At 35.5% G+C, this 27,412-nt stretch overlaps 1 protein-coding gene across 1 annotated transcript in view; it reads right to left on the minus strand.

Moving 5' to 3' along the window:
- RNGTT (RNA guanylyltransferase and 5'-phosphatase) overlaps nucleotides 1-27,412 on the minus strand; it is a 313,848-nt gene that overhangs the window by 123,262 nt on the left and 163,174 nt on the right. The window contains exon 13 of the mRNA XM_030315956.2: nucleotides 12,049-12,149. Coding sequence (XP_030171816.1) covers nucleotides 12,049-12,149 — 101 coding nt within the window. The remainder of the gene's footprint in view (nucleotides 1-12,048; nucleotides 12,150-27,412) is intronic.

Genomic DNA, 27,412 nt, shown 5'->3' on the forward strand with positions numbered 1-27,412 from the left:
ATATATTTGTATATATGTGTACACATATATACATATTCAATTATTTTAAAAATTCTAATCCACTCCATAGGATTCTTCACTGTCTTCTATTCCATATTTGTGTCTTCCTCATTCCTCAATGAGAACACTGTCTCCTAAAATCAGTACTCATTTGTTCAATCCCATAAAACAGTTTTACGTTTCTACACTGCAAAAAACAAATCTACTAAAAAAGAATTTAAAATTTGTTTACAGTTCTCTCCATCTCACTCCTCCAGAGGGTCTATAAGTCAAATACGGTGTTCGTAAGTTATTTAAATTCTCCCCCACCCAGAATGTGATTCAAAGGAGGAATTTAACTGTACTTAATTCATACAATATTCCCCAGAGATATCTACCAAGTGACAAGCTTCTTATAATGTAAAAGCTAACTTAGAGAAATTTCAATTAAGGAATACATACCTGAGATTAGAGCAAAAGACACAGCAAAAAGGTTCTCATCATAAAGAATCATTTTAAAGTGAATAAATATAAAAGTTAAACTCCAAAGAACCAAATGATGAAACAAAGATGATCCCAGTTTCTCATTTAAATTAATAAGTGAAAGGAAATAATTTGACTCCAGTGAGGTCACACGCAGATGTTCTGAAACCACATGCTCCTATTCTCCTAATAGTTACTCACAGGCACTTTGACTATGATATTTATTCTTGGTAGATGGACTGAGAAAGATTTTCTGCAGGAAGTAGGGAGGATGAAACAAAGGAGTTCACAGGAATTAGTAATACCTAATACAGATAGCCAGGCAGAGGAAATGAAAAGCCAGCTGAAGCTCCTCCTTTCTTCTCCTAGCCCACAGTGGAAATAAAACATAACCAAGAATTTGAGATGGGCTACATGGGTGATGGGCATTAAGGAGGGCACTTGTGATGAGCACTGGGTGCTGTATATAAGTGATGAATCACTGATTTCTACTCCTAAAACCAATATTGCACTGTATGCTAACTAAAATTTAAATTAAAAAAAGAAAAGAATTTGATACAAAAACCACCTAAAGGACTAAAATCTAAGGAAGCATCTGTCTTAAAAAACGTTTAGGCGATGAGACTATTTCAAATAAGATAATTAAAGCGTTATTATGGACCATTTGCTAAAAGATGAAAATAGTCATTGACCAACTATGCCAAATAGCTTAATCATTAAGCATACCATGTAATAACATTGGCTACAGTAGTGTTTTTATCTCTAATATCACTTATTTAAAATAATTTTTTTTTAAATTTTTTTTTTCAACGTTTATTTTTATTTTTGGGACAGAGAGAGACAGAGCATGAACGGGCGAGGGGCAGAGAGAGAGGGAGACACAGAATCGGAAACAGGCTCCAGGCTCTGAGCCATCAGCCCAGAGCCTGACGCGGGGCTCGAACTCCCGGACCGCGAGATCGTGACCTGGCTGAAGTCGGACGCCCAACCGACTGCGCCACCCAGGCGCCCCTAAAATAATTTTTAATGATGCAAGTTAAGAGTGAAGCATTTCATTACAAAATAGAGGCAGAAGAGGAAAAAACAAGAGAGAAAAAGGCTCAGTTCAGCAAAGAAATAACTTTTTCCCCGTATAATTTATTAGCTATATTCTTGCTGACTTAATCCTTTCTTATACAAGAACATTTTTTTCAACATTTTGAATATTTTACCACTATTATTTCCTTCTTAAAAATAAAAACACTAGGTCAAACAAGCATGAGGAATAAAATTAATCATTCTATTTCTTAAATAAACTTGAGCAGAAGGAAAAAAAAACCCTCTAGTCAGCAGAGTAAGAGGACATTTTCATACATTTTCTTTTTTTGTTTTTTTTTTAATATTTATTTTCAAGAGAGAGCAAGTGCAGAAGAGGCAGAGAGCAAAGGAGACAGAGAATCTGAAGCAGGCTCTGAGAGGTAAGCACAGAGCCCCACGTGGGGCTCAAACTCACAAACTGTGAGATCATGACCTGAGCTGAAATCAAGAGCTGGATGCTTAACTGATTGAGCCACCCAGGTGCCCCTTCATACATTTTCAATAGGAGGTAAAGTGGAATCATGTAGTTGATTCTACTGATTTCACTGTGCCAGCATTTCTCAAATTGAAATGCACAGACCTGAGCAGGTTAAGACCTGAGCCCCTTAATAGGAGGCAGAGGTCAAGACCCTTGCAGAAAGACCTAGCAACACTACCTCATGTACAGAGTATAAACCTTCACTGGCAAACAAAAACCTGTAGGCCATATCTAGCCTGACACCTGTTTTTGTAAATAAAGTTTTATTAGAACACAGCCACACTCATTCATTTACATACTTTGTGACTGCTTTTGCACTACAATGGCAGAGTTAAGGAGCTGTGATAAAGACTATATGGCCTGCGAACCCAAAAATATTTACTATCTAGCCTTTTATTAAAAAAATATGTGCTGGCCCTTGCTGTAAATCTTCCTCTAATTATTCTTCAGAAGACTGGCAGCGCTTGCTAGGGTGATTATGCACTGGAAAAAAGAAATACTTGAACCAGTCAGGGATTACCAGACATTCCCTTTAAACAGACATTAATTACCAGGGATGCAAAATGCCAGCAAGACCTGTCAAAGAGAGCTTAGGGTGGGTGATCAGTTGATAAATGGGTTTCTGGCTCAAGTTTAAATCTAAATGGGGCAGTGTGTCCACAGATATAACCTGTGGTTATTTTCCAGTTCCTGAAAGTATAACTGGAAGAATTTCCACCTTTGCTCTCTGACCCAGGGCGTAAGCCTTATTATACTAGGAAAAGCCACTGAAAGCCCCTCGAACTTGCTCTCCCTACCAAGGATAGAAAGCAAAAGCAATAATGCAGCCATATCCCCAAGACAGGTACAGAGATTAGTGCCACCATCAAAGACTTAAAAAGATACTGGAGTGATAAATATCAATCATATATCCATTTAATTTAGATGTTTAGCCTATACAGAAGGTGGATAATCATGAAGAATGATTACAAATTACCATACATTTATTCAGATTGTGACAGCAAATGCTGCTGCTGTTCCAGATGTGCTATCTTTAATGAAGCAAATCAACACAATCTGAAATCTTACATATAACTACAAGTTGGCAAATATGTCTCTATATTAACGGAGGTACTATCAGAAGATACTTGCCTTGGCCTGGCATGACCAACAATATAATTTATGGCCATCAACTCTCCTGCTTTTTGCTATAGTATACTTCATAGAGACAGTGGTCATTTTTTCTTAATAGTTTAATATAGTTTGTATTATGTGACATGCAGTGGACTAAATGTTTGTATGTATTATCTCATTCACTTTCCACAAGGGATAGGCACTTCTATTATCTACATTATACAGCTATAGAAACACAAATAACACAAAGATTTAACCTAAGAGTGGCAGAGCTGAAATTAAAATCTAAGTGGTAACCTTCCAGAGCCTCTTTGCTTAAGAGGATCTACTATACTAAGTCTGGTGAATAGAAGAGCTATTTTGTTTGCACATTTATCCATTTTTTAGTTGACTGATATTTGGATTGTTTCCACTTTTTGGCTATTATGAATAATATTGCGAAGAAGATTCATGGACCAATTTTTTGTGGACACAGGTTTTCATTTCTCTTGCATATATACCTGGGAGTAAAACTGCTCAGTCATATGGTAAGTCTATCTTTAACATTCTAAGGAACTGCCAGAGTGGCTGCACCAATTTACAATCTCAATATCAATGTTTGAGGGTTCCAATATCTCTATATCCTTATCACCACTTTTATTATCTTTGTTTTTTCCAGAGATGGTGATCATTCTAACATTACACAGAATAAAACATTTATCCACAATACTGATGATTCTGGACTTAAACTTATTAAAAATGAGGAAGAAGCAAAAAGTTCTTTAGATCCCTTAGTAATACATATATGTGAGACAAAAGATGAGAGAGCAAATCCACAAAATTAAGGAGTCCATTACTGAAGTAAGATTTTAAGCAGTCCAATGGCCTAAGAGCTGTCAGATAGCCTCTCCAAGGTAAAGACAAGTTACTACATGTGCACTATTTACTACTAAAAGGGGGTTGGGGGAGCGGGGACACATGCTTGAAAAGCATTTATAAGTTGGGATCAGAGAAAGAGAAAGCTCTGTAACAAATCCAAGCTATAGTATAAGCCATTCTGCTACTTGAACCTTATAGCCCACCATATCCATCGTCTAGAGCTTTGGGCAAGGCCCAATAAGAGAATCATACCAGTCTTCAGGGTTTTAGAGCAAAAACATGCCATTTCCTAAAGATCACCAATCTTTTAAGAAACAGATCCTAGCTTGTTATTGGACTTTGAAAGAGACTGAAACACGTAACCACATGATGACTTAAGTTGCCCATGATGAAATGGGTACTATTTGACCCACTAAGCCATAAAGTGTCAGGACAATAGGAACATACTATTCATTAAGTAGAAATGCCACATAAGATACTGGGCTTGAGTAAGTCCAGAAAATATAGGTAGAGGTATGGTTTCTTTACTTAGGCAACCGCTTTCTTCTCTTCAATCCACACCTAATATCAAGGGGGAATTTCTTATTACCAGACGGGGGAAGGAAAAAAACTCAGAAATAGTTTAAAGTTCCATGATGTCCTAGAAAAAAAGGGAAATGGACTGCTGCATGACAACAGCCTGAAGACATCAGTGATGGGAAATTCTACCAATGGGCCGAGCTTTGAAACATACAGCCTGGACTGAGAGATGATGGCCAGAAGCATAAATTTACACTGACTGCCGATAGTTCAGAAAACTGGTCAAGGATATGGAAAAAACAGGATTGGAAGATTAGTGACAATGAAGGTATGGGGAAGGTGGGAAAGGTACATAAAGGGAACACTCAGAATAGGCATGGATTATGAAGAAATAGGTATTCATTACAAAGAAGGCTTTCAATAATCAGGTGGCCAAAATGACTCATTCTGAATGTCAATTCTTTTATTTCCCCAGCCATCCCAGAGTTTACTCAAAGAGTCCTTGTGAAAATGGCAACAGTGGAAGAGGCAAAGGCTATGCCTGGGCTCTTTCCTCAACACAGATCATCTGGCCACAGCTACCACCAAGTGTTCAACCTGCCAACACTTGAGACCACAATGAATGAGTCCCTTGATATGGCATCATTCCCCAGGAAAACTAATCAGCCACTGACCCACAGAGCAAGGATCACTATGATCACTAGAATGACAGCATATTGTAAGTCTTTTGGTAGGTTGATTACACTGACTTCTATCATGGAGAGAGAAGCAGTTTATCCTTACTAGATCACATAAATATTCTAGATAACATTTTTTTTTCTCTTTAACACTTCTACTAACATCACCTTCTATGGACCTATTGAATGTCTTACTCATTAACATGAGTTGCCATAGGGGCACCTGGGTGGCTCAGCTGAGCATCTGACTTCGGCTCAGGTCATGATCTCATGGTTTGTGATTTCAAGCTCTGTGTTGGGCTCTGTGCTGATAGCTCTGAACCTGGAGCCTGCTTCCAATTCCAGTCTCCTCTCTCTGCCCCTCCCGTGCTCATGCTCTGCCCACCCCCCCCCCCACTCTCTCTCTCGAAAATAAATAAACATTCAATTTTTTTTTTTAATTTAAAACATGAGTTTCCATAAAACTTACTTCAAAAGCAATTGGGGCAATGGGCTCAACGCCTTGAAATTCACTGGCCTCACCTCCCACCTAGAAGCAGCTGGCTTAACAGAACAGTATAATGGTCAACTGAAAATTCAATTACAACACCAGTTAGGAGACCACATTTTAAAAGGATGGTTGTGGGCTCGGACTTTAAATCTGTGGCCAAGTATATGGTGTCGTTTCTCCTTTAGCCAAAATACAGGAGTCAAAGACCATCCTTATCTCAATATGATTCCTAATTATCTACTCACAGAATTTTTGTTTTCCATCCCAGCAACTTTAATGTAGAAATTCTGGTTTGCAAATAAGAGTGCTTCTGTATCAAGGGACACAAGAATACCCCACTGAATTAGAAACTGAAACTGCTAGTTGACCATTTTGTGCTTCTCATGTTATCTGAACCAACAAGCAAAAAGAGAGACAGACAGAGAGAGATGGATTACTCTGCTAGCTGATGTGACTGATTCTATTACCAAAGACAAGCCAGATTGTTGCTACAGAAACCATTAGGAAGGGCTATGTCTGGAACCTAGGGTATTCTCTGGGGTGCTCCCTGTCCAACAGTAAAAGTTAATGGAAAACTGCATAAACAACAAAAAAAGGTAAGACCACTGAGGACCAGACCTATCAGGAATAAAGGTTTTGTGTCACCTCACCACATTTTTATGTTTTAGCCTAGATCATCTCAGAACAAAGGAAAAATGAAATGGACAGAGGAAAAAGAAAGCTTCAGCTATGGTCTTATGACCGGTGTCAAGACTGCCGATGCCGACTAACTTTACAATTCAGTCATTAAGCAATAGTATTTGTATGGAATCATGACTGAATCTGAGGAGTGATTAACATCACCCAGTGATAGACAGCATGACTGTCTCCTAGAAATGGGTAAATGATTAACTGGGAATTTGTGTCCCTGTACTTCGAAGGGACAGTAAGAATATATGCACCTCAAGTGAAAGAATACCATTTTTGCTGTTTTATGGAAATTCAAGCATGTGTAGAAGTGAATGGATGATAAGTAACTAAAGAAGTGGACTGAGGTAATATTAAGCTATCATCACTTCACTTCAAACTCATTCTCTTTGCTCCAGTTTGTTGTATAATTCTTGGGGGCAGGGGGTAAAAGACTAAAGAAGAAAGAAGGGACCTATTCGCTCCTGTCTGCAGCAAAAGTTCTCTACCCTGGGGTGACAACTGATCCCAGTAGTACCAGTTGACTCCCCTGAAGTTTCTACCGCAGTCCTCAGATCAACTGCATTGGGCCTCCTCTGAAAACTCAGCACCTGCTAGCCAGTACTGTACACGTCTTCAGATGTCAAAATTTAGAGCCATAAGATATATCCTCCAAGATCTTGAGGCAACACCACCAGCAGCTGGCAGTGACCTTCTTATAAGCTCTCCAGGGCCTTCTCCAAGCTTTTCAGTTTTTTTTAAATATTTCATTTTTTATTTTTAGAAAGAGAAAGCAGAGGAGAGGGGCACGGGGGCAGAGAGAGAGTGAGAGGGAGAGAGAGAGAGAGAGAAAAAATATGAATCGCAAGCAGGCTCCAGGTTCAGTGTGGAGCCCAATGCAGGGCTCAATCTCACTACCTGAGGACCATGACCGAAGCCAAAATCAAGAATCAGATGCTCAACTTACCGAGCCACCCAGGTGCCTCTAAGCTTTTCAGTTTTAATAATTCACCTCCATTCATTTGTTCCCCTTTGCATGGTAAGTGCTTCCTGCAGTTACTATCTCTTCAACATATTTTTGCCTTTTCAGTTCTTTAATAACTGATTACAATTCTTCATATTAAATCAATTCTGTTAAAATATTTGCCGTTTTTGTTTTTGACTATACCCAAATTGATATATCTATTAACATCACATAACTATATGTGAATATAAAATCAAACAACAAAGTTGGATGGTAGGTCTGAGTTCAGTTTCAAACCTTTAAGAAAATCTTATATCTCAACAGTGTGGACCAATTTATAAAAGACACTATTTAGAATGTTATTAGCAACTTTCCTAGAAACACATATGAAGATATAGATGTAGATCTCTCAAAAGATTTATACAATAAAAAAAAAAAACTGGATATTTCCAATCTTCCTATTATAGGTGATAACTCAATATAATTCTTATACACACACCTTTTTGTATTTTTATGTTTATATATACAATTCACCATTTGATATTTCTTGAGTGTTTATTATATTCAAGTCACCATGAACCACATAGGGGCGCCTGGGTGGCTCAGTCGGTTAAGTGTCCGACTGTTGATTTCGGCTCAGGTCATGATTTTCCCGGTCTGTGGGACTGAGCCCTGAGCCCTCCTGCATTGGGCTCCCCACTGAGAGCACAGAGCCTGCTTGGGATTCCCTCTCTCCCTGCTCCTCCACACTCTCACTCACATTCTCTCTCTCTCTCAAAATAAATAAAAACTTTGAAGAAAGGAAATATGCGCTTTTAAATCAATTTTAATTAAAATAACAACAAACACTTAAATGCTTATCAGGTGCCATCTGTTCTAAAATATTTTACATATATTAGTTCATTTAATCCCTGTAAATCTCATGACTCCAATTTCTATTATATGAATGAGGAATATGAGGCACAGAAAAAAGGAGTGTGCTCAAGGTCACACAGCTAATAAGGATATTTAAACCCAGGCAGTCTAACTCTAGAACATGTGCTCTAAACTACAAGGCTATACAAATAATAAGCTTACCCCACTCACTATAAGTCATGGAGACTGTACTCAAGAGTTAGCAGTTTCCAGAATATAGACTACCTTCATAATCCTAGCTTTTCACACAATGACCACGGTTTTTGGTTGCAGGTAAATTAATATAAACCCACAATATTTTTAAAATAACATATAGCTCTCAGATGAAAATCTATATAGTGTGCCTATAAAGTTCAACACAATGTAAATAACTGAGATATAGAGAAATTATTTAGGTCATGATAAATCAAAGTTAATACACCCCAAATTTTCAGAAATGATACTAAAAGGAGTTAAATAAAAAGCAAATTTTAGGTTTTAATTGCCATTAACAGGGCATTCAACATAATGCATTTTTCTATTTGTATTAAATTTCAATCTCATAAGAATTTATACTATACCCACTTTATTACAGCAGCTGGAGACATTTTCAAGGATTGGTACTTGTATTCTATCTTTTAAGACATTCTACTCCATTCTATGCTTTAGATTAGATGAGCTTTTAGATTTAAAAATACAAGTACAATCAAGAAAAGAAATGAGCTTGTCTGATGGTATTTTAATATCTTAGTGTCACTTCATTGGTCACATGCTATGATTCTTACAATTTAGAGACATAGCTATTCTCCTTTCAAACTATTACAGGCAGATTTCTTAAAATGCTCTCTAACATACTGCATCTAACATAAGCATTAGATACAAGCTCATTTATTTAGTGGAAACTGCTATAACACATAGCATTCTTTATGTTAAAAACCCATATTACTCTGGCTAACTGAATATTACATGTTTTATGTAATAGTTATCACACCGTTATTTCATATTAAATACCCTATTTTTGAAAACTGACACCCATGTTTTATAAATAAATTATGTACCTACACCAATGTAACTTCCATATTCCCATCATAAAATCACCTTCAATCGGGGCACCTGAATGGCTCAGTCGGTTAAGTGTCCGACTTTGGCTCAGGTCATGATCTCGCCGTCCGTGAGTTCGAGCCCCACATCAGGCTCTGTGCTGACAGCTCAGAGCCTGGAGCCTGTTTCAGATTCTGTGTCTCCCTCTCTCTCTGACCCTCCCCTGTTCATGCTCTGTCTCTCTCTGTCTCAAAAATAAATAAACGTAAAAAAAAATAAAAAGATGCACTAGGATCAAAAGTAAATCCTTTTCTTTTTCGGTAAGAAGACATTGAAAAATAGCTAAAATTTTAAAAGAACAAAATGTACATTAAAAAATACTAAGAACAAAGCAAAACTGGGATGACAAACTACTAAACTGAATTCCATTCTGCTGTATTCAAATGCAGTGGACAACTGCAAGGAAACAGTTGTTTCCTTGCTACTTAGAAAATGGACATTCTATATATAGCCTCATGTAGCTTTTTAAGTGCTAACAATTATGACCCATAAAAAGCAAAACAAAATAATTTTTCAAGACTCAACAAAACATCAATAAAACACACACAAGGGTTTATACTCCTTAACTCTGTATTATAAATATAGTATTAGACAAAATAGAAAAATAAGTAATAAAGCAATTTAAAATTTTTTATTTTACCTTTGTACTCATATTTCACGAGAACCATATTCATCTATGTCTTTTATGGGAAAAAACAATGCAGGCAGCCTATCAGAATCAATCCCTCAGCTTCCACTGCTAGAAGTGAAGCAGTCTTCCAAAAGGCATTTCCGAAAAACATATCAGGCCTACACTTGGCTTGCAGGACTATCGACATACAGGTTCCAGAATTTACTGGCAACTCAGAATATCTGTACACCAGATACTTTGTCAGGAAGAATGATCTTGAATTTAATACTTATCAATACTTATCCAAAGATTTTATACATATAGTTTGGGGCAATTTCAAAAAATTGATTGATAAGATTTAATTATCAATATTAATAATTAATAGCATATTAATATAAAGCATTTTTATAATGTTGATTAACAACAAAAACAAAATGTTAATGATTAACATTAATTGGTATTGATATTAATATTGTTTCCCAAGGATTAAATAAGAGAAATAATGTTTAGGTAAGTACTGATAAGAAGTAAACTCAAGGTTATCCTTTCTCACAAAGAATCTGGTGTACAGATATTCTGGGTTGCCATGTTATTTCTTTTATCTACTCTTTGATTATATATATATTCCATACAGTCCTATATATAGTCCTATAAATACATATATTCCATACCATCCTATAAATAGTTAAAAACCCATCTGTCCTTGGATAAACTCAGACCAATACAGAGTGAAATACTTCCAAGAAACAGTATTTGGGGCCCCAGATAATTGTTCTAACTAAACTATACTATATACTAAGTCACAAACTCTTATTTAAGGATGTAAAATATTAAATACCCTTATTTTATGAAAATTGACACTCATATCATTTATTACACTCCCTTTTTTTACTTAGGATTCACCACACTGCACAGTATCCTTCATCTAAAAATGCACAGTCTTGCGGCACCTGGGTGGCTCAGTCAGTTAAGTGTCCGACTTCAGCTCAGGTCATAATCTCACAGTTTGTGAGTTTGAGACCTGAGTCAGGATCTGTGCTGACAGCTCAGAGCCTGGAGCCTGCTTTGGACTCTGTGTCTCCCTCTCTCTCTGCCCCTCCCCTGCTCACACTCTGTCTCTCTCTCTCTCTCTCTCTCAAAAATAAATAAACATTTAAAAAAATAATACCAAGAGCACACTTTACACAATGTATGTTAGCCAATTTGACAATAAATTATATTTTGAAAGAAAGAAAGAAAGAAAGAAAGAAAGAAAGAAAGAAAGAAAGAAAAAGAAAGATGGGACTAACCACATTTCTTTAAAATAAATTAATTAATAATAATAAATAAATAAAAATGCACAGTCTCTTAAGAAACTTTATCTTCTGGAGTCTGGATTCATATAACTGATCCTTTGTTCCATTAGCTACAAAAAACAAATCTGTAGTTTACCTTTGGCAAGCAAAAAGGATTCCATAGCATGTACTGGCAACCTTTTCATCCTTTTGTCACTGTTATTTACTTTATGATTTCCTTGATCAAACATTACTTACTTTGTTGTTATATATTTATTTAACATCATAAAAATGTGTGGAACAAGGTGAAATGAAACAAGGAATTCTAAAATAGCAACCAATAAAGTCATAGAAGGAAGATTAACCAGTAAATGAAAAAAACACCTAATGAACATTATGAAAAATCTTAATGAAAATCAACAATTAAAACCTGACCCTAATAAACTATGGATAAACGTTTGCTATGTAAACGCAAGCATGAAGTAGTTTCTTTCAAAGTAAAAAGGGCTTACCTCAAAACATTTAGTTATAATAACAATGATCATATCTTACTTTTATAATTCACTTGACAGGATTACTTAAGTGAAATCTATTTTCACTTTTACAATTTAACAAAGTTCATTTTTTATATGAGAAATATCTGTACTTTTAAAGACCAAAATTAGTAAAGTTTAAAGGATGCTACAAAACATTACTAGCTCTAATAGCTGAAAATCAGATGCAGAGGTATTATACATACATTGTAAAATAAAGTATTTCACTTTTGCAGAGGGAGGGTAAAGTATATGTAAAATATCCAGTAAACAGTGAAGCCTTATACAAACAGTATTATTTCATGTAAAAATGGTGGGAAGTGCATACTTACCCTTCTCCTCCCATTCTTGTTATCTTTAGGCGAAAATCCACAGAATTCAAACTAGGAGGCTTCCATTTCAAAATATCATCACATCGACCAGGTTTATATTTCTAAAGTGAATTAAATGACGGTGATTAATAACAAGCTAAAAAATAAACATATCAACTACTTTTTATAGTATGCTTTGTATTTTCTTAAACTGCAATACAGCTGATATACAATGTTATATTAATTGCAGGTGTACAACGTAGAAGTCTGACAATTCTACACATTACACACTACTCACCACAGTAAGTGTATTCATCATCTGTTGCCACACAAAGTTATTACAATATTATTGCCTATGTTCCCTATGCTGTACATTTCATCCTCATTACTTATTTATTTTATAATTGGAAGTTTGTGACTCTTAATCCCTTTCAATTACTTCTTATTAAGCAAAACCACTACTTCTTTTCTAAATGTAAGTTTTATCTTAACTGATGAGCGAAGCTAGTTACTGACCTTCTTAGTGACAACCTTTCTCCTTTTCCTGCCAAAGTATGCAGACCCTTATTTGTGAAAGTCCATAAAAAGAATGAAACCTGTTATTCTCTCCAATCCTTCTAAAACTGGATAGGAAATTTGATAGTTTAAAAAAACAAAAACAAAAACTGTTTTTTTCTTGTTCAGCTTTACTGTGGCATAATTTACAATGAATAAAGTTAACCAGTGAATTTTAACACATGGATTCAATCAACTTAAAAATTTCATAATTTGTGCTGCCTTTTGTGCCCTCTTTAAGGAATCTTTGCACATCCTAAGATTGCTACAATTTTCTTAGAAAATTTTACCATTTTAGCTGTTATTTGGGGGTATAAGACCCATCTGAGGTTAATTTATTTATATAGTATGAAGTAAGGGACTAGGTTCATTGGCATATGGATGTCAAATCAATACAGGGCCATTTGTTGAAAAGATTATCTTTCCTCCCTGAGTTGCCTTGGCACCCTTGTCAAAAATTAACCACTTACAGCTACAGATATATGTCTATTCTCACTAATCTGTTACACTGAATAATATGACTTTCCTCCCACTAACAGCACACTGTCTCAACTACTGTGACTTTATAATAATTTTGAAATCTAGTTGTGTAAGTCCTTAAACTTTGATCTTTTTCCAAACTCTCTTAGCTAATGTTTTATTTATATTTCCACATAAATTTGGGGCACCTGGGTGGCTCAGTTAAGTGTCCGACTTCGGCTCAGGTCATGATGTTGCAGTTCGTGGGTTTGAGCCCTGCATCAGGCTCTGTGCTGACAGCTCAGAGCCTGGAGCCTGCTTCGGATTCTGTGTCTCCCTCTCTCTCTGCCCTTCCCCCACTCACGCCCTGTCTCTCGCTCAAAAACAAATAAACATTAAAAAATTTTTTCCACACAAATTTTAAAATCAGCTTGTCAATTCCTATGAAAAATAAGTCTACTGGGATTTTAATTAATATTGCACTGAATCAAAAGGTCAATATGGGGAGATATGACATTTGAACAACACTGAAACTTCCAATTCATGAACATTGCAAATCTGTTTACTTAGGTCTTCCAAAATTTTTTTCAGCAATGTTTTCTGATTTTCAGTATATAAATCATAACACAATTTTTGTTAAATTCATTCCTAGTAATTTAATATCTTGGTAGGATTATCAATACAAAAAATCGGATGTGTTTCTATAACAAACAATCAAAAAAGGAAAGTAATTCCATTTACAGTAACATCTAAAAGAACAAAATACCTAGGAATAAATTTAACCAAGGCAGGGAATGATCGTATACTGAAAACCAGAACATTACTGAAAAAGTTAAAGAACTAAAAATGGGAAAACATTCCGTATTCATAGATAGTGTGATATTGTGATCTACAATAAGAAATAAACATTTGGTCTTTGTCCCATTTCTAGTAAAAAACTCCTAAAACCCTTGGAATTCCCTAAACAAGGCGAGCAATAGAGGTCTTTTGTCCTGTCAGTTGAAGTAGGTTTTGGAAAGCACTTAACATTGAAGGCTGGTTGCCAGAGCAGCCAACCAAGTGATTAGGGGGTAGGAATTTTCAGTGCCACTCCCCCAACTTCTGAGGAGGAAAGAAGGGCCAGAGGGAAGATTCAACCACCAATGGCCACTGATTTAATCAGTTGGCCCTATCTAATGAGGCTTCCTTAAGAAAACTAAAAAAAGAGGGTTCGGAGAGCTTCCAGACTGGTGACCATGTGAAGACTCAGGAAGAGTGGCAAGCCTGGAAATGGCATGAAAACCCTGTGCCCCTTCCCCAGTCCTTGTCTATGCACTGATTCCATCCAGCAAATTAATCAAACCTGAGGGGGGGTCATGGGAACCCCTGATTTATAGCCAGCTGGTCAGAAGTACAGGTGATAACCTGAGCTTGCAACTGGCATCTGAAGGTGGGTTGAGGAGGCAGCAGTGTTGTAGGACACAGCACTCAGTCTGTGGAATTTGACACTACCTCCAGGTGTCAAATTTGAGCTGAACTGTTGCACACCCAGCTGGTGTCCTAGAATTGCTTATTGATGTGGGGAACCCCCACATACACACTGGAATTGGCCTCAGAATACCAATGTAGGAAGGCTTACTATTGCTAAGATGTCAATACTACCAAAGCAATCTACAGATTTAATGCAATCCCTTTCAAAATTCCAACAGCCTTTTGTGCCTCAAATTCGTAAGGAATTACAAGAGACCCAGAAAAGCCAAAATAATCTTGAAAAGAGAACAAACAAAGTTGGAGGATTCACACATCCCAGTTTCAAAGCTTGGTACAAGGCTACTTGTAAACAGAGATACTGGCATAAAAGTAGACATACAGACCCAATGGAAAAGAATTGAGAGTACAGAAATAAACCTATACATCAATAGCCAACTGATTTTTTTAAGAAGAATGCAAAGTCTGTTCAATGGGGAGAGAATATTCTCTTCAACAAATGATGCTGGGATAGCTAGATTTCCACATGTAATATAATGAAATTGGACTGCTTTGTCCCACCATATAAAAACTAAGTAAAACTGGACCAAGGATCTAAATATAACAACTAAAACCATACAACTCTTAAACAAAAGCATAGGGATAAATTTTTATAATCTTGGATTCTTAGGTATGATACCAAAAGCACAAGCAATAAAAGAAAAAATAGGTAAATTGGACTTCAAATTACAAAACTTCTGTGCATCCTAAGACATTATCAAGAAAGTAAAAAGACAACTTACAAAATGGGGAAAATATGCAAATCATATACCTAATAAAGATTTAATATCTAAAATATATAAAGAATTCCTACAACTTAATAACCAAAGACAACCCAATTTAATACTGGCAAAGAATTTGAATAGACATTTCTACCCAGAACATATAAAAATGTCCAATAAGCCCATAAGGAGATGCTTACTATCATTACCCATGAAAGAAATGCAAACCAAAACCACAATGAGATACCTACTAGAGTGACTATCACCAGGGGAAATAACTAGTGTTGGAGAGGATAAAGAGAAATTAGAACCCACATACATTACTATAAGGAAGATAAAATGATGCGGCCACTAAAGATAACAGTTTGGTAGTTCCCCAAAAAGCTAAACACACATTTACCCTATGATTCAACAACCCCACTATTAGGTACACAGCCAAAAAACAAACAAACAAAAACAAACAAAAAACTGAAAACACAGCCCCAAAAAACTGAAAACAGGGACTCAAACAGATACTTATATGTGAATGTTCAGTGTAGCATTATTCACAGTAGTCAAAAGATGAAAACCTATGTTCCGTCACGATAAGAATGGATAAACAAAATACGGTATGTATACTCGATGGAATATTATTCAGCCATAAAAAGGAATGGAATTCTAATGCATGCTACAAAAAGAATGAACCTCGAAAACACCATTACAAGTGAAATAAGCCAGACACAAAAGTATAAAAGTTGTATAACTCCACTTATAGGAAATATCCAGAGTAGGCAAATTCATGGCAACAGAAAGTAGATTAGAGGTACCAAGAGCTGGGGTGGGGAAAGGTGAGCTCTCACTTAATGGTTACAGAATTTCTGTTTGGGGTGATGTAAAAGTTTTGGAAATAGTAGAAATAGTTGTAGAACACTGTCCATGCAGTTAACGAGATTACAGGAAAAATAAGTGTTTTAAATGTTTCTGGCAACACAGTAAGAAAATATTTTAGTTAAGTGAATTAAGAACTGATTATAAAGGAATGATCATTGTAAGCCTTGACAAATGGGTAATATTCATTTATGCAGACTTATAGCATGAAGTAAATACAAATAAAACACAAGAGTAGAAAAATATTAGGATCTACTGAAGGAGAGGCAAGTATGTCTACAGGGAGTGGAGCCATATTATGAGAAAGATATTCACTGGGATGGAAAAATTGCTAAGTGTTCTCATTACAAATATTTTTCTTAAATATAAAAGTCAAACTGCATTCTAACACAGTTTTAAAAATTTGAGAAAAACTGCAAAAACCCTAGTCACAGGATTAGTTATTTCAAACATAAGTCCAGGGGCACCTGGGTGGCTAAGTTGGTTAAGCATTCGACTTCAGCTCAGGTCATGATCTCATGGTTAATGGGTTCGAGTTCTGCATCGGGCTCTGTGCTGACAGCTCAGAGACTGGAGTCTGCTTCAGATTCTGTGTCTCCCTCTCTCTCTGCCCTCCCCCACTCATGCTCTGTCTCTCTCTCTCTCTCTCTCTCTCTCTCTCTCAAAAATGAACGTTAAAAAAAAAAACAAAAAACTTCAAACCGAAGTCCATACAACATCAAATTTAGTAAAACTTACATTGTACTAACAAAGACAAACCATTGGAGCTGATATTAAAGATATTTTATCTGTAGCAAATTTAAAAATATATGCTATTTCCCCCAAGTCTTATGTTTAAACATGAATGAATATAAAATCAAATATATAATATTTCAGTGGAAGTTTCATCCATTTATTTGCCCTGAGAGATTAACTTAGGTAACATACATCTTTCAGAATGATCACAAATAAATCTCTTTAGACTTATTGAATACAATATTTTTAAAAATGCCAAAACTGCAGAATTTTCCAGTTGTCAACCCATTAATGAGAAGACTCTGATAAAATTTAGTCTTTTTTTCTAATAAAGCATACCTGACAGAAATGTCATAGACCTTTTAGTGAGAGTGGTTCACTGTGGTAGTGAGGGGTAAAAAAAGAGCAAGGGAAGAAAGGAAAGTCAACATCCATCTCAACCCCATTCACGACCTCAGCCAAGAGAATGTCAGACAAACCATCGTTTACTTCTGTTCTCTATTTATGAGCATGAGTATGAGACTACTTAGAAACCAATACCAATCTAAGTTATTAAATGCAGGAAAGGTTAATTGTGTACAGTTTTAAAATATTTCATAACAGGTAGCTAATGACCAATTCTAAAAAGAATCTGAATATATAATGTTATTTGTATAATAAATATTAAATATCCTTCACATTCTTCTCTCTGGAAATCAAGAGCCAAACTTGAATCTAATGAGAAAACAGCATGTACTAATTCTGTTTTTACACAGCAATAATTCATAAACTTAAGTCATTCCTCATCTCCTTGCACACCAAACCATTTATATTCATTTGAAATACTAGACTTGATATTATTGGGAATTCAAAGCACCTTTATGAAAATTAATGAAATTCATATTAATAAATTTTAGAAAAATATGGTAGTTCTCAATTGCTGAATGTAAATTCTACAATGACATAGATTCCATGAATAAAATGTATTTAAATACTTATTAGAATGTAAATTCTACTCCAGCAAAAATCGTATCTAATTCTGTGCCTACAAAACACCTAGTACAATGCTCAACAAATACTTAATAAAAATTTGCATTTTATTGTGCTAAACTTTTAAATTCATTACAAAATATTAGTCTCAGTATATTTAGGTTTACTTTTTAAATAGAATAATTTAGATTATGAAATGACTTAGATTAGCAGTATTTGTGAAAGATTAGGTGCATCAATCACTACCAAAAAATCCTTTTTTCATGATCCCCAAAATGATAAGGGCAAAGATATTATATAATACAGGGACTTAGTCTTTTAAAATTAAATATTTATGAGTTACCCAACTTAAAATACAGATTCTTGCTGAACTATAAACATGGATACAAAAACTTTTTTTCAAGCTACAATTTTCAGTGTTTAATTAGGGAGTAATGCATTTTAATTTCATTAAATTCACCAGCATGTATCTAGATTTAAATAATTATTGAACCTATATTTAACTGATACATATTTAGTTCTATAGAAATAAATCTGGTTTTAGCAGGTAAGCTGTGAAGTACAAACTTGGGGGTAGATTATGTCTGAATGCAATCACCGATATAACCCAAGATATCTATCATCCTCTTAAAGAAAAAATGTAATGGATACAAATTTAGAAACAGAGTAAAAGATGTTTGGGAAAGTTATTTATCAAATGAGAACAGAACCTGGCGTAGAGGTAGAGGATGGCCATATGCCAAACAGAAGTCTCTAAAACAGGGATAAAATGAAATGGAGGCATAAGTGATATATTAGTTGGGTAAAGCTGCAGTTCTCAGCTAGGGGTGATTCTCCCCCACTTTCCGCACCTCCATATTTGGCAATGCCTGCGTTTTTGGTTGTCACACTAAGGAGGGGTAGGGAGTGCTGCTGCCATCTAGTGGGCAGAGACCAGAGATGTTTCTAAACCTAAAACCTGCAGGGCAGCTGCCCACAACAAAGAACTATCCAGCCCAAAATGTCAGTGGTACCAAAGTTGAGAAACTCTAAGGTAAAGGAAGCTGACAGTAATAACAGCAAAGAGGAGAAGACATTTATTTCCTTTTTGCCTCTACTAACTACTAACTTCATGATTTTAAGAAAGTTCAAAGTGGGACTTTATCTATCTTGCTTGTAAAAATGCAGGAATGGTATTGTTTGCCTAAAAAATGGTATCTAGACCACAGATACCTAATACTATGCAGCCCTATGCTACTCTATGATTCCCACTAGTAAAATGTGAGCAGTTATGTTATCATATTCCATCTAGGCCCTACACTGAAACCTGAGGCATAATGCCTTCTTCACAAGGATCACACCCTGAAGCTAAGAAAGATCCCTGGCCTTACTATATTAATTTTATTTTTATTATTGTTCTAGCATTTAGTTTTAAGGAAAACAGAAGAAATCCTATCTGGTACTGCTACTGGATACAGGAGTAAAACAACTCCAGACTTAGTGACTTGGTTATTTGTCCATGTTTCATGGAGAAGCAAATAGCAAATATCCATTGTACAAAATCAAGACATATAAATACCCTATATGGGAGAAAAGTCATTCAGTCAACACACAGTACTTAGAGTATGTGCCCAGTTATCATACTAGTTGGAAAAGATAGAAAGACTAACAAGACAGTGAGCTCAACCACAATGAGGCTTCTGAACTTGTCATTTGAGTGTAAAATTATTAGAGAATTGAAACAATTTCTTGGTTTATTCAGATTGGAAAAATTACCCAAAAATATTTTCAGATTACTATTTCTGCTCTCTTATTCACAAGTCTAATTAATTTCTTCTTGCTATTGTTGTAAACCTGTGGCTAATGAAACAATTTTTGAAAAAAAAAATACAGTTATACAAAGACTTCTGAAACTTCAGCTTTAACTTCTGTATCTGGGCAGTTCCATAGAACTACAGTGATTTTAAAATTTAGCCAATAAGGAAACTGGGATAAAGGTGGGTTAAATTAAAATAGCCAATTAATATCAAGACCAGTTAATTGACCTGAATAAGAATACTAGAGAAATGAGCAGACCTGAAAACATGCAGTAAACTCCCTCTTTTTACAGATAAACAAAATGACAACCAGACTGGTTACAACTTGTCCAAAACACTCCCAAATTAAAGTAATGCAAAAATCTTCATACCATTAACAAAATAAAATGTATCATTTGTCCAAAAGCAAATGATGAAAGGTTGAAAAGGGTAGATTAAATGATCTCATGAGTTGAGATTATAAAACTGTTCCAAAGGAAACCAATTTTAAGTCAGTGGTTTTCTAATTACTCTAGTTTTGTGCAGGGGGATGAGTAGGAGGAGAAAGCAACTGGCAAGTGGCCTGGATAGTGGGGAAAAGACAGCTCAGAGAACCTAATAAACTTCTTCAGCATCTAACCATTTAGCTCATACTACCCGTGAAAACCTACTAAGCCAAGTATCTAGACCTATCTTCAGCATGGGCCTAAATCTCCTAGGGCACCCTGATCCTCTCTCTGGGCCCACTAAGGTATCTCCACTCCTCCATCAGTCTGCACTCTCTCACCTCATACACTGTAATGTAATGTGCTGCTATGTCAAGTTTCTCCATAGAATGCAGGTGCTTTATCCATCTTTATTATTTCTAAAACTCAGCAATGTATATGACATATAGTAAGCACCCAGTTTATTAGATGAAGGAATGAGCTAATACATTCCACAACTCCAGGTTAATACCCACTTAATACCTAAGATTATTGTCATATGGTAAAAAATTCCATTAGCTTTTAGACCTAGCAGACTCACAAAGTTTCTCCTTTTCTCTGGTAGACACAAGTCTAAATAAAAGCAGTCTACTGATAGATGATCAAATTCTAGATACAAGTAATACCTGCAGCCTAGTGATTTTATACATCAACTAAGTTAACCACTTTTTTGCTAATTTATACTACATAATATCACTAAAATACTTTTCTATGCTTCTAGCATTGGTATGAAGAATTGCTATGACACACAGTGCTCTCAGATGGAGGGCAGATAATTTAGTTAAAAAAGGCAACCGGAGTAATTTTGCCCTCCTGTCAAAACTTTAGCTTAAGAGAACAACTCAATTCTTTATAAAACAGTGATTTAATAAATCTGGCTTTAAAACAACTCCAAGAGTCCCAATTATCTCAGGAAGCAAAGAAGCTCTCAAAAACTTCATAACAAAAATAATTTTATAATTTTATGTTACATTACTGAACATGGAAACGCACACATACTCCTTAAAAGAGAGATGACAGAAAGCAAAGAATAGCAAAGAAAACACATACACAGATAGAGGTATCACACAACAGGGCATGGTAGACAGGGAATGGAAAAAAAAATCAATATATATTACTACATAGGCTTATTCTGCTTCATTAAAAACCATCAGAGAAACATTAACATTAAACATTTATCAGAGGTTTTAAAAAACTGTCTATTAAAGTCATATGGGGTAAATTTCAACATCAGAATCAATTTTGAATATACATTCTTCAAGTATCTATTCTCTGCCCTTTTTTACAGTTACTCACAGCATATAATCCACTCCTTTAAAGCTCCAAGTACACACACAATAAAAGTTACCTCTAAATCTTCATCTGTAGTCCAAGCCAAGTGTTCGCTTGAGGTGTGGGGGCGGGGGGCGGGGTGCTGTCCTGTGCATCATAGAAGGTTTAGCAACATCTCTGGCCTCTGCTCACTGATACCAGCACCAACAACCACCCCCTTTCAGTTGTGCTAATGAAAAATGTCTCCAGACACTGTCATATGTCATCTAGTGAGTGAAATGGCCCCAGTTGAGAACCACTGGTCTAGAGTATGCATTCACTCTTTTTCTTTTCTAGCAAATATCTATTGATCAACTAGAAGGTCTGTGTCAACCTCTGCTAGAGGCCAGAGAGATGAAGGTAATGTGGGTTTTCAGACAAATAAGCAATTAAAACAGATTGTGAGTTTTATGAAATGTGCAGTTCAGAGCTGTAACGGCAGGAAATAAGAAGATATAACATATAATCAAAACGATCGAGAAGCTTCCCAGAGGAAGTGAAATTTAAACAGAAGAGTTATGGGGGGGAGGGGGGTGCCTGGGTGGCTCGATCGGTTAAGCGACCGACTTCAGCTCAGGTCATGATCTCACAGCTAGCTCGTGGGTTCGAGCCCCGTGTCAGGCTCTGTGCTGACAGCTCAGAGCCTGGAGCCTGCCTTGGATTCTGTGTCTCCGTCTCCCTCTCTGCCCCACCCCCACTCATGCTCTGGCTCACTCGCTCGTGCTCTCTCTCTCTCTCTCTCTCTAAAATAAATAAACATTAGGGGTGCCTGGGTGTCTCGGTTGGGTGTCCAACTTCGACTCAGGTCATGAGCTCACTGTTTGTGGGTTCAAGCCCCGCATCAGGCTCTGTGCTCACAGCTCAGAGCCTAAAGCCTGCTTTGGATTCTGTGTCTCCCTCTCCTGCCCCTCCCCTGCTCATGCTCTGTCTCTCTCTGTCTCTCAAAAATAAATACACGTTAAAAAAAATTTTTTTTAATAAACATTAAAAAAATTTTTTTAAGCAGAGAGTTATAGGGAAAAAGAAGGAGTGTAAGCACAAACAAGAGAAAGTACAGTGAGACATTCAGAATGTATACAAAACACAGCACCTAATATTCACCCTCTGAGAACCTACTATGGTATAGATACCAAAAATATCAATGTGAAGGAGATCAATGTGGCCTTTGCTTTCATGGTACTTATAGTCCAGTTAGGAAAATATGAATTCTTAAAATAACTAAAAATCACAGTATGGTGTGAAATGCTTTGGAATCAACAAAAGTTCTGTGGTAGCTGGGGAGAGTCGCACTCACCTAGCTGGAACTGGCTTTCCCAAACAAGCAAAACACCTAATGTGACATTCAAAGGATGAATGGGAGTAATACAGGAAAGAAAAAAACAGTTTGAGGCAGAAGAAACAGCTTGTATAAATATGTGCTCATTATAGAATACTTCAGTTTGTAGCTTTTACAAAATGAACCAGTCTACCAGCAGAAAGAGCCACTAAAGTTATCACCGAAGTTCAACAAAAGGAAAATAAATGTTTTTTTTTCATTCTAAATGGACAGAATGCATCCTTTCAAATACTTCCTTCTAAAATTCTGAATTGTCACAAGCATAAGAGATGGGAGATGTCAAAAATAAGCCCTATCTTGTTGCTGACCCCAGTATGTCCCCAGATGCTAAAATTAGAGCATTAACAAAATATACATTTAAAGATACAGAGGAACAAATTCTGAAAAGCAAAGTGCAAAATAACATGCTACCTTATGTTATTATGTATTAACATATGTGTAATTGAAATTGAAAAGTTAAATTAAAAACTAACAATAATAGATAACAAGAAGGGAGGACATGTGAGAGGGAGGCTTTCTTCTATGTATTATTATTTTTTTTTACTACATGTTAAAATTTCTGTATTGTCTGGTTAAAAATTAAAAATATACCACTGTAAAACACAATTTTTAAAAAGTATCTGCCATTAACATTTCAACATTAAACCTAAGTTATCCAAAAAAAGAACTAACCTTAATTCATTGTGTTTAATATGTATCATTTATACGAACACTGATTTTGTACATTATATATTTACCTATTGGAATTCACTGATTCGTTCATTTTTGTTAAGTCCTTATTTATATTTATTTCCCCTTGCTCTGCTACCAATATGTCATCATTAGCAGTGTCTTTTAGTTGTACAATAACATTATTTATCTATATTCAACTGAGACTGATTACGAATTATTCACCTTTAGCTGTTTATTTTGTCAACAAAATTCAATGGAAGTGAACTATCTTATTTATTAAGAAAACTAGAAGAAAACAAAGCAAGCTAAGAATATTTTGCTGCGTTCTAAAAGTTGAAAAAGGAAAAAAATTAAAAATAAACAAGGTGTATTTTCTTTCTTGGCACTTCACTATCACAGTTCTTTGGAAATTATTATATTTTTCAGTAAAAAATAACACATTTTGAGAAAAGATAGAATGACACTTTTCCAGTCTGCCAGGAAACAGAGCCCTTCTTCAAATGAAGACCTATCAAAATATGCAAGCAAATGTCATGGCAACAGAAGCTCTCACCATGGTAACATCATCTCTGCTTCAGAGGAAAACCACTCTAATTCGTCATGTACTCCAAGACAAGGCATTAGACTAATTCCAATTTTCATTTTACAATCTATCCATAACATTCAATATACCTGGCAGTAGTAAAGGTTTAATAAAAACATTAATATTTCACAAGAAAGCAATATTAAAATCAAAGCTGACTCAATTTACATGCAAACTGATTAATGCCAGATACAAAATCAAGCTGACCCACCTTACAGAAAATCAAGATAGTGATGAAAACAAAAAAAAATTGTATCACGACAGCTTAAGAGTAAATACTCTTGACTCAATATGGGAACAATTATATGTTTAATATTCACAGTATAGCTGGTAGATAAAGAAAAGCCTTTTTTAAAAATAAAACAAAGAATTTTTATTATTTTTATTATTACTACTATTTTACAATTCATTATATATTTGTTTTTATTTCCGTGATGGATTATTAATGGCACAAAAATTCTTACTTAGAAACATGAGTCTCCAGATGACAAAAGTAAAATCAAATATGAATTTTAAAAGGCTAGAAATTAATCAGTTACTACCATGAATAAAATTTTACTATGCTACGTAAATCATTAAAATCTTGTAAGAGCCAGTTAACAAGTATTATCAACTTTGTAAATTAAATTAAAAGATCTTATAGCCGTCAAGTAAAATAATTTACTACCTATAGCATATTAAAATGCCAAGTCATTTTAAAATATTTATTTTTAGATGACAAACCACAAAAGGTTAGCAATTCAAACTGTCAATAAAATCATAAAACTGAAAACCTTGTATATGAGTCTAATAAAACCTAACTGGTTTATGGTATAGACTAATAATCAGATGATCACTTCAGTTTGATCAAAGTTTGAACCTCAACCCTTAAAAATACATAGGTTTATATTAAAATAAATAGCTCATTTTTTCTTTGAAGAAAATACCCATTTTCTCTCAAAATATTTAAATATTTTATCAAACAGCTTACATATGAAATTTTTAAAAACCATGTTCCTGAATAAAGTAATATAAGTAAGTCACCTTTAAGTAAAAATCAGTTATTTTTACATCAACAGCAAAGCACATGGGAAAACGAATAAGCAGCATGTGATAAAGAGAGTAAACTGCCTTCAAGTCTAATTTTGGTCATTAAATTGAGAGTAAGGGGAAATCACTAGAGAGAAAGAAGATCACTCTAGACGCAACAAGAAAAAAAGATTGAAGGGAGACAAAGTGAATGTTGCAGGACCAGTCAGGATGCCACAGCAGCTGACCAGGCAAGAGGCAACAAATGGTAAGTCAGATTAGAGCCATGATAGTGGTTATGGAGAGAAAAGGGAATAATTTATGAGATATTTAGGTGATAAAGCAGGAAGATTGGCAAGACTTGGACGTGGATTAGAGGGATGAAAGAGGGGAAGATGTCAAAGATGACATCTAGATTTCTCATTTAAGAAGCTGCATTTAAGTAAGTGGGGGTAGGAAATGCTGGGAAAGGAAAGGTGTTTACAGTTTGCATATTTGCTTGTTTCTGAAAAATTCAAAAGGCAGTATCAAGGTAGGCAATTAGATAAATATACATGGAGTGTAAACAGAAATTAAAGTCTGGCTTATAGGAAATAACTAAAGCCATGAGTGCAGATGAGATTTCTAGGGAGAGAGTAGAGAATGAGAAAAAAATGAAGGTCCAGGACACTGAGCCTTGAGAAAGTCCAAACTTCAATGATTAGTAGAAAACGAAGAACTTGAATGAGATGGAGGAGAAATAGTATGACTAGAAGAAATTAGGAACATGTGGTGTCATAGAAGCCATGAGAGTACTTCCAAAAACAGTGCTGAAAAATAAAATGAGCTGAAAAATAATCTTGATTTTGCAATGAAGAGAGATTATCAAAAAAGCAAATGATTCAAATGATATTTACTAAGGCAAAGCCCTTTTAAAAATACAATCTTATCCAAAACTACAATATACAAAAGAAATAAGTCGGAGCTGCTATGATGTAAACACAATGCTTACCTAGTAACCTATCCCTCCATGTGATCCCGAGGTAGTTCACAGAAAACAACAATTTTGGAAATTAGTGTTTTGAAACCATTGGGCTAACCTTGGAAGTATCTCTTCATCTCAGATTTTCCATAATTCTATAAACAATTTAATCTACTTTGTTTAAGTTGAGGCTTTCACAATAATTAATGGCTGCTCTGTGTTTTAGTAAATATCAGATACTGGTGTATTCCTTTATAATCACAAAAAAATACTCTAAGCTCTATTTTCCTGAACACACCATTAATTAACTTTGCTTTCCTTTTTCTTATAAAAATAATAAACTACGTGAAACACAGAACATTAAATGAAATGATAAGGAAACTTTCCTCTAAGCTGGTGCTGGGAACTTTGCCCTCAACAGAATCACCACTTTTATGGTATCTTTATCACTATTTTTCAGTATTTTCTCAAGATTCAAATATTTTCTCTTTTTTCTTCTTTTTAGCAGGAGTAACATTTTCTACCTTTTATTCAACTTGAATTCACTCACTGTAATTAATATAATAGAGCAGAATTAACTTTTTGCTAAGTTTTAAGTAACTAGCACCAAATAAATATAGGCCAAAGAGTTTTTTCACAAGTAAAAGCACCAGAATCCTCTCATCTTTCACCATTCATTTGCTTCTGGAATATTTCTGTAGTATCAGAGAAGGGATCAGAGGTTAAAAATCAAGCTCTGTCTACCCCAACCAGGACCGCCTCTCCACTTTACACAGACTCACTCGGATTGCTAGAATGGTCACTCAATCAGTTCTTTTCTTAATTTATTTGAATTGTTGGGTCAAGGGAGCCAAAAGATGCAACACCACACTGTGAGAAGTTTTGAAGATTTTCTGATAAATGTGGTGGACTGAACAGGTGCATTTATATCCACTTTGATTTGAAACCTCACTAAAGTAGGAGTTACAGAAAAGAGTTATCAACAGAAAAGGAAATACAGGAGAGAAGACAACAGCAGAAAACAACATGTCAATACATTTTTGAAAGACAGAAAGGAGCTGGAGAAGTTAGTAAGGCACAGAGCCCAGAAAACTGAATACTCAGTGCTTGCAGAGGAGGACACCAATGAAAGCAATTCATGCTACATGCCACAGTTCCCCAGAATGGATTAAATAACGTAGGAAACAGGGGCGCCTGGGTGGCGCAGTCGGTTAAGCGTCCGACTTCAGCCAGGTCACGATCTCGCGGTCCGTGAGTTCGAGCCCCGCGTCGGGCTCTGGGCTGATGGCTCAGAGCCTGGAGCCTGTTTCCCATTCTGTGTCTCCCTCTCTCTCTGCCCCTCCCCCGTTCATGCTCTGTCTCTCTCTGTCCCAAAAATAAATAAACGTTGAAAAAAAAAAATTAAAAAAAAATAAATAACGTAGGAAACAGATAACCAAGA

Source organism: Lynx canadensis, chromosome B2, assembly GCF_007474595.2.
Source record: "Lynx canadensis isolate LIC74 chromosome B2, mLynCan4.pri.v2, whole genome shotgun sequence".
NCBI classification, from domain to species: domain Eukaryota; kingdom Metazoa; phylum Chordata; class Mammalia; order Carnivora; family Felidae; genus Lynx; species Lynx canadensis.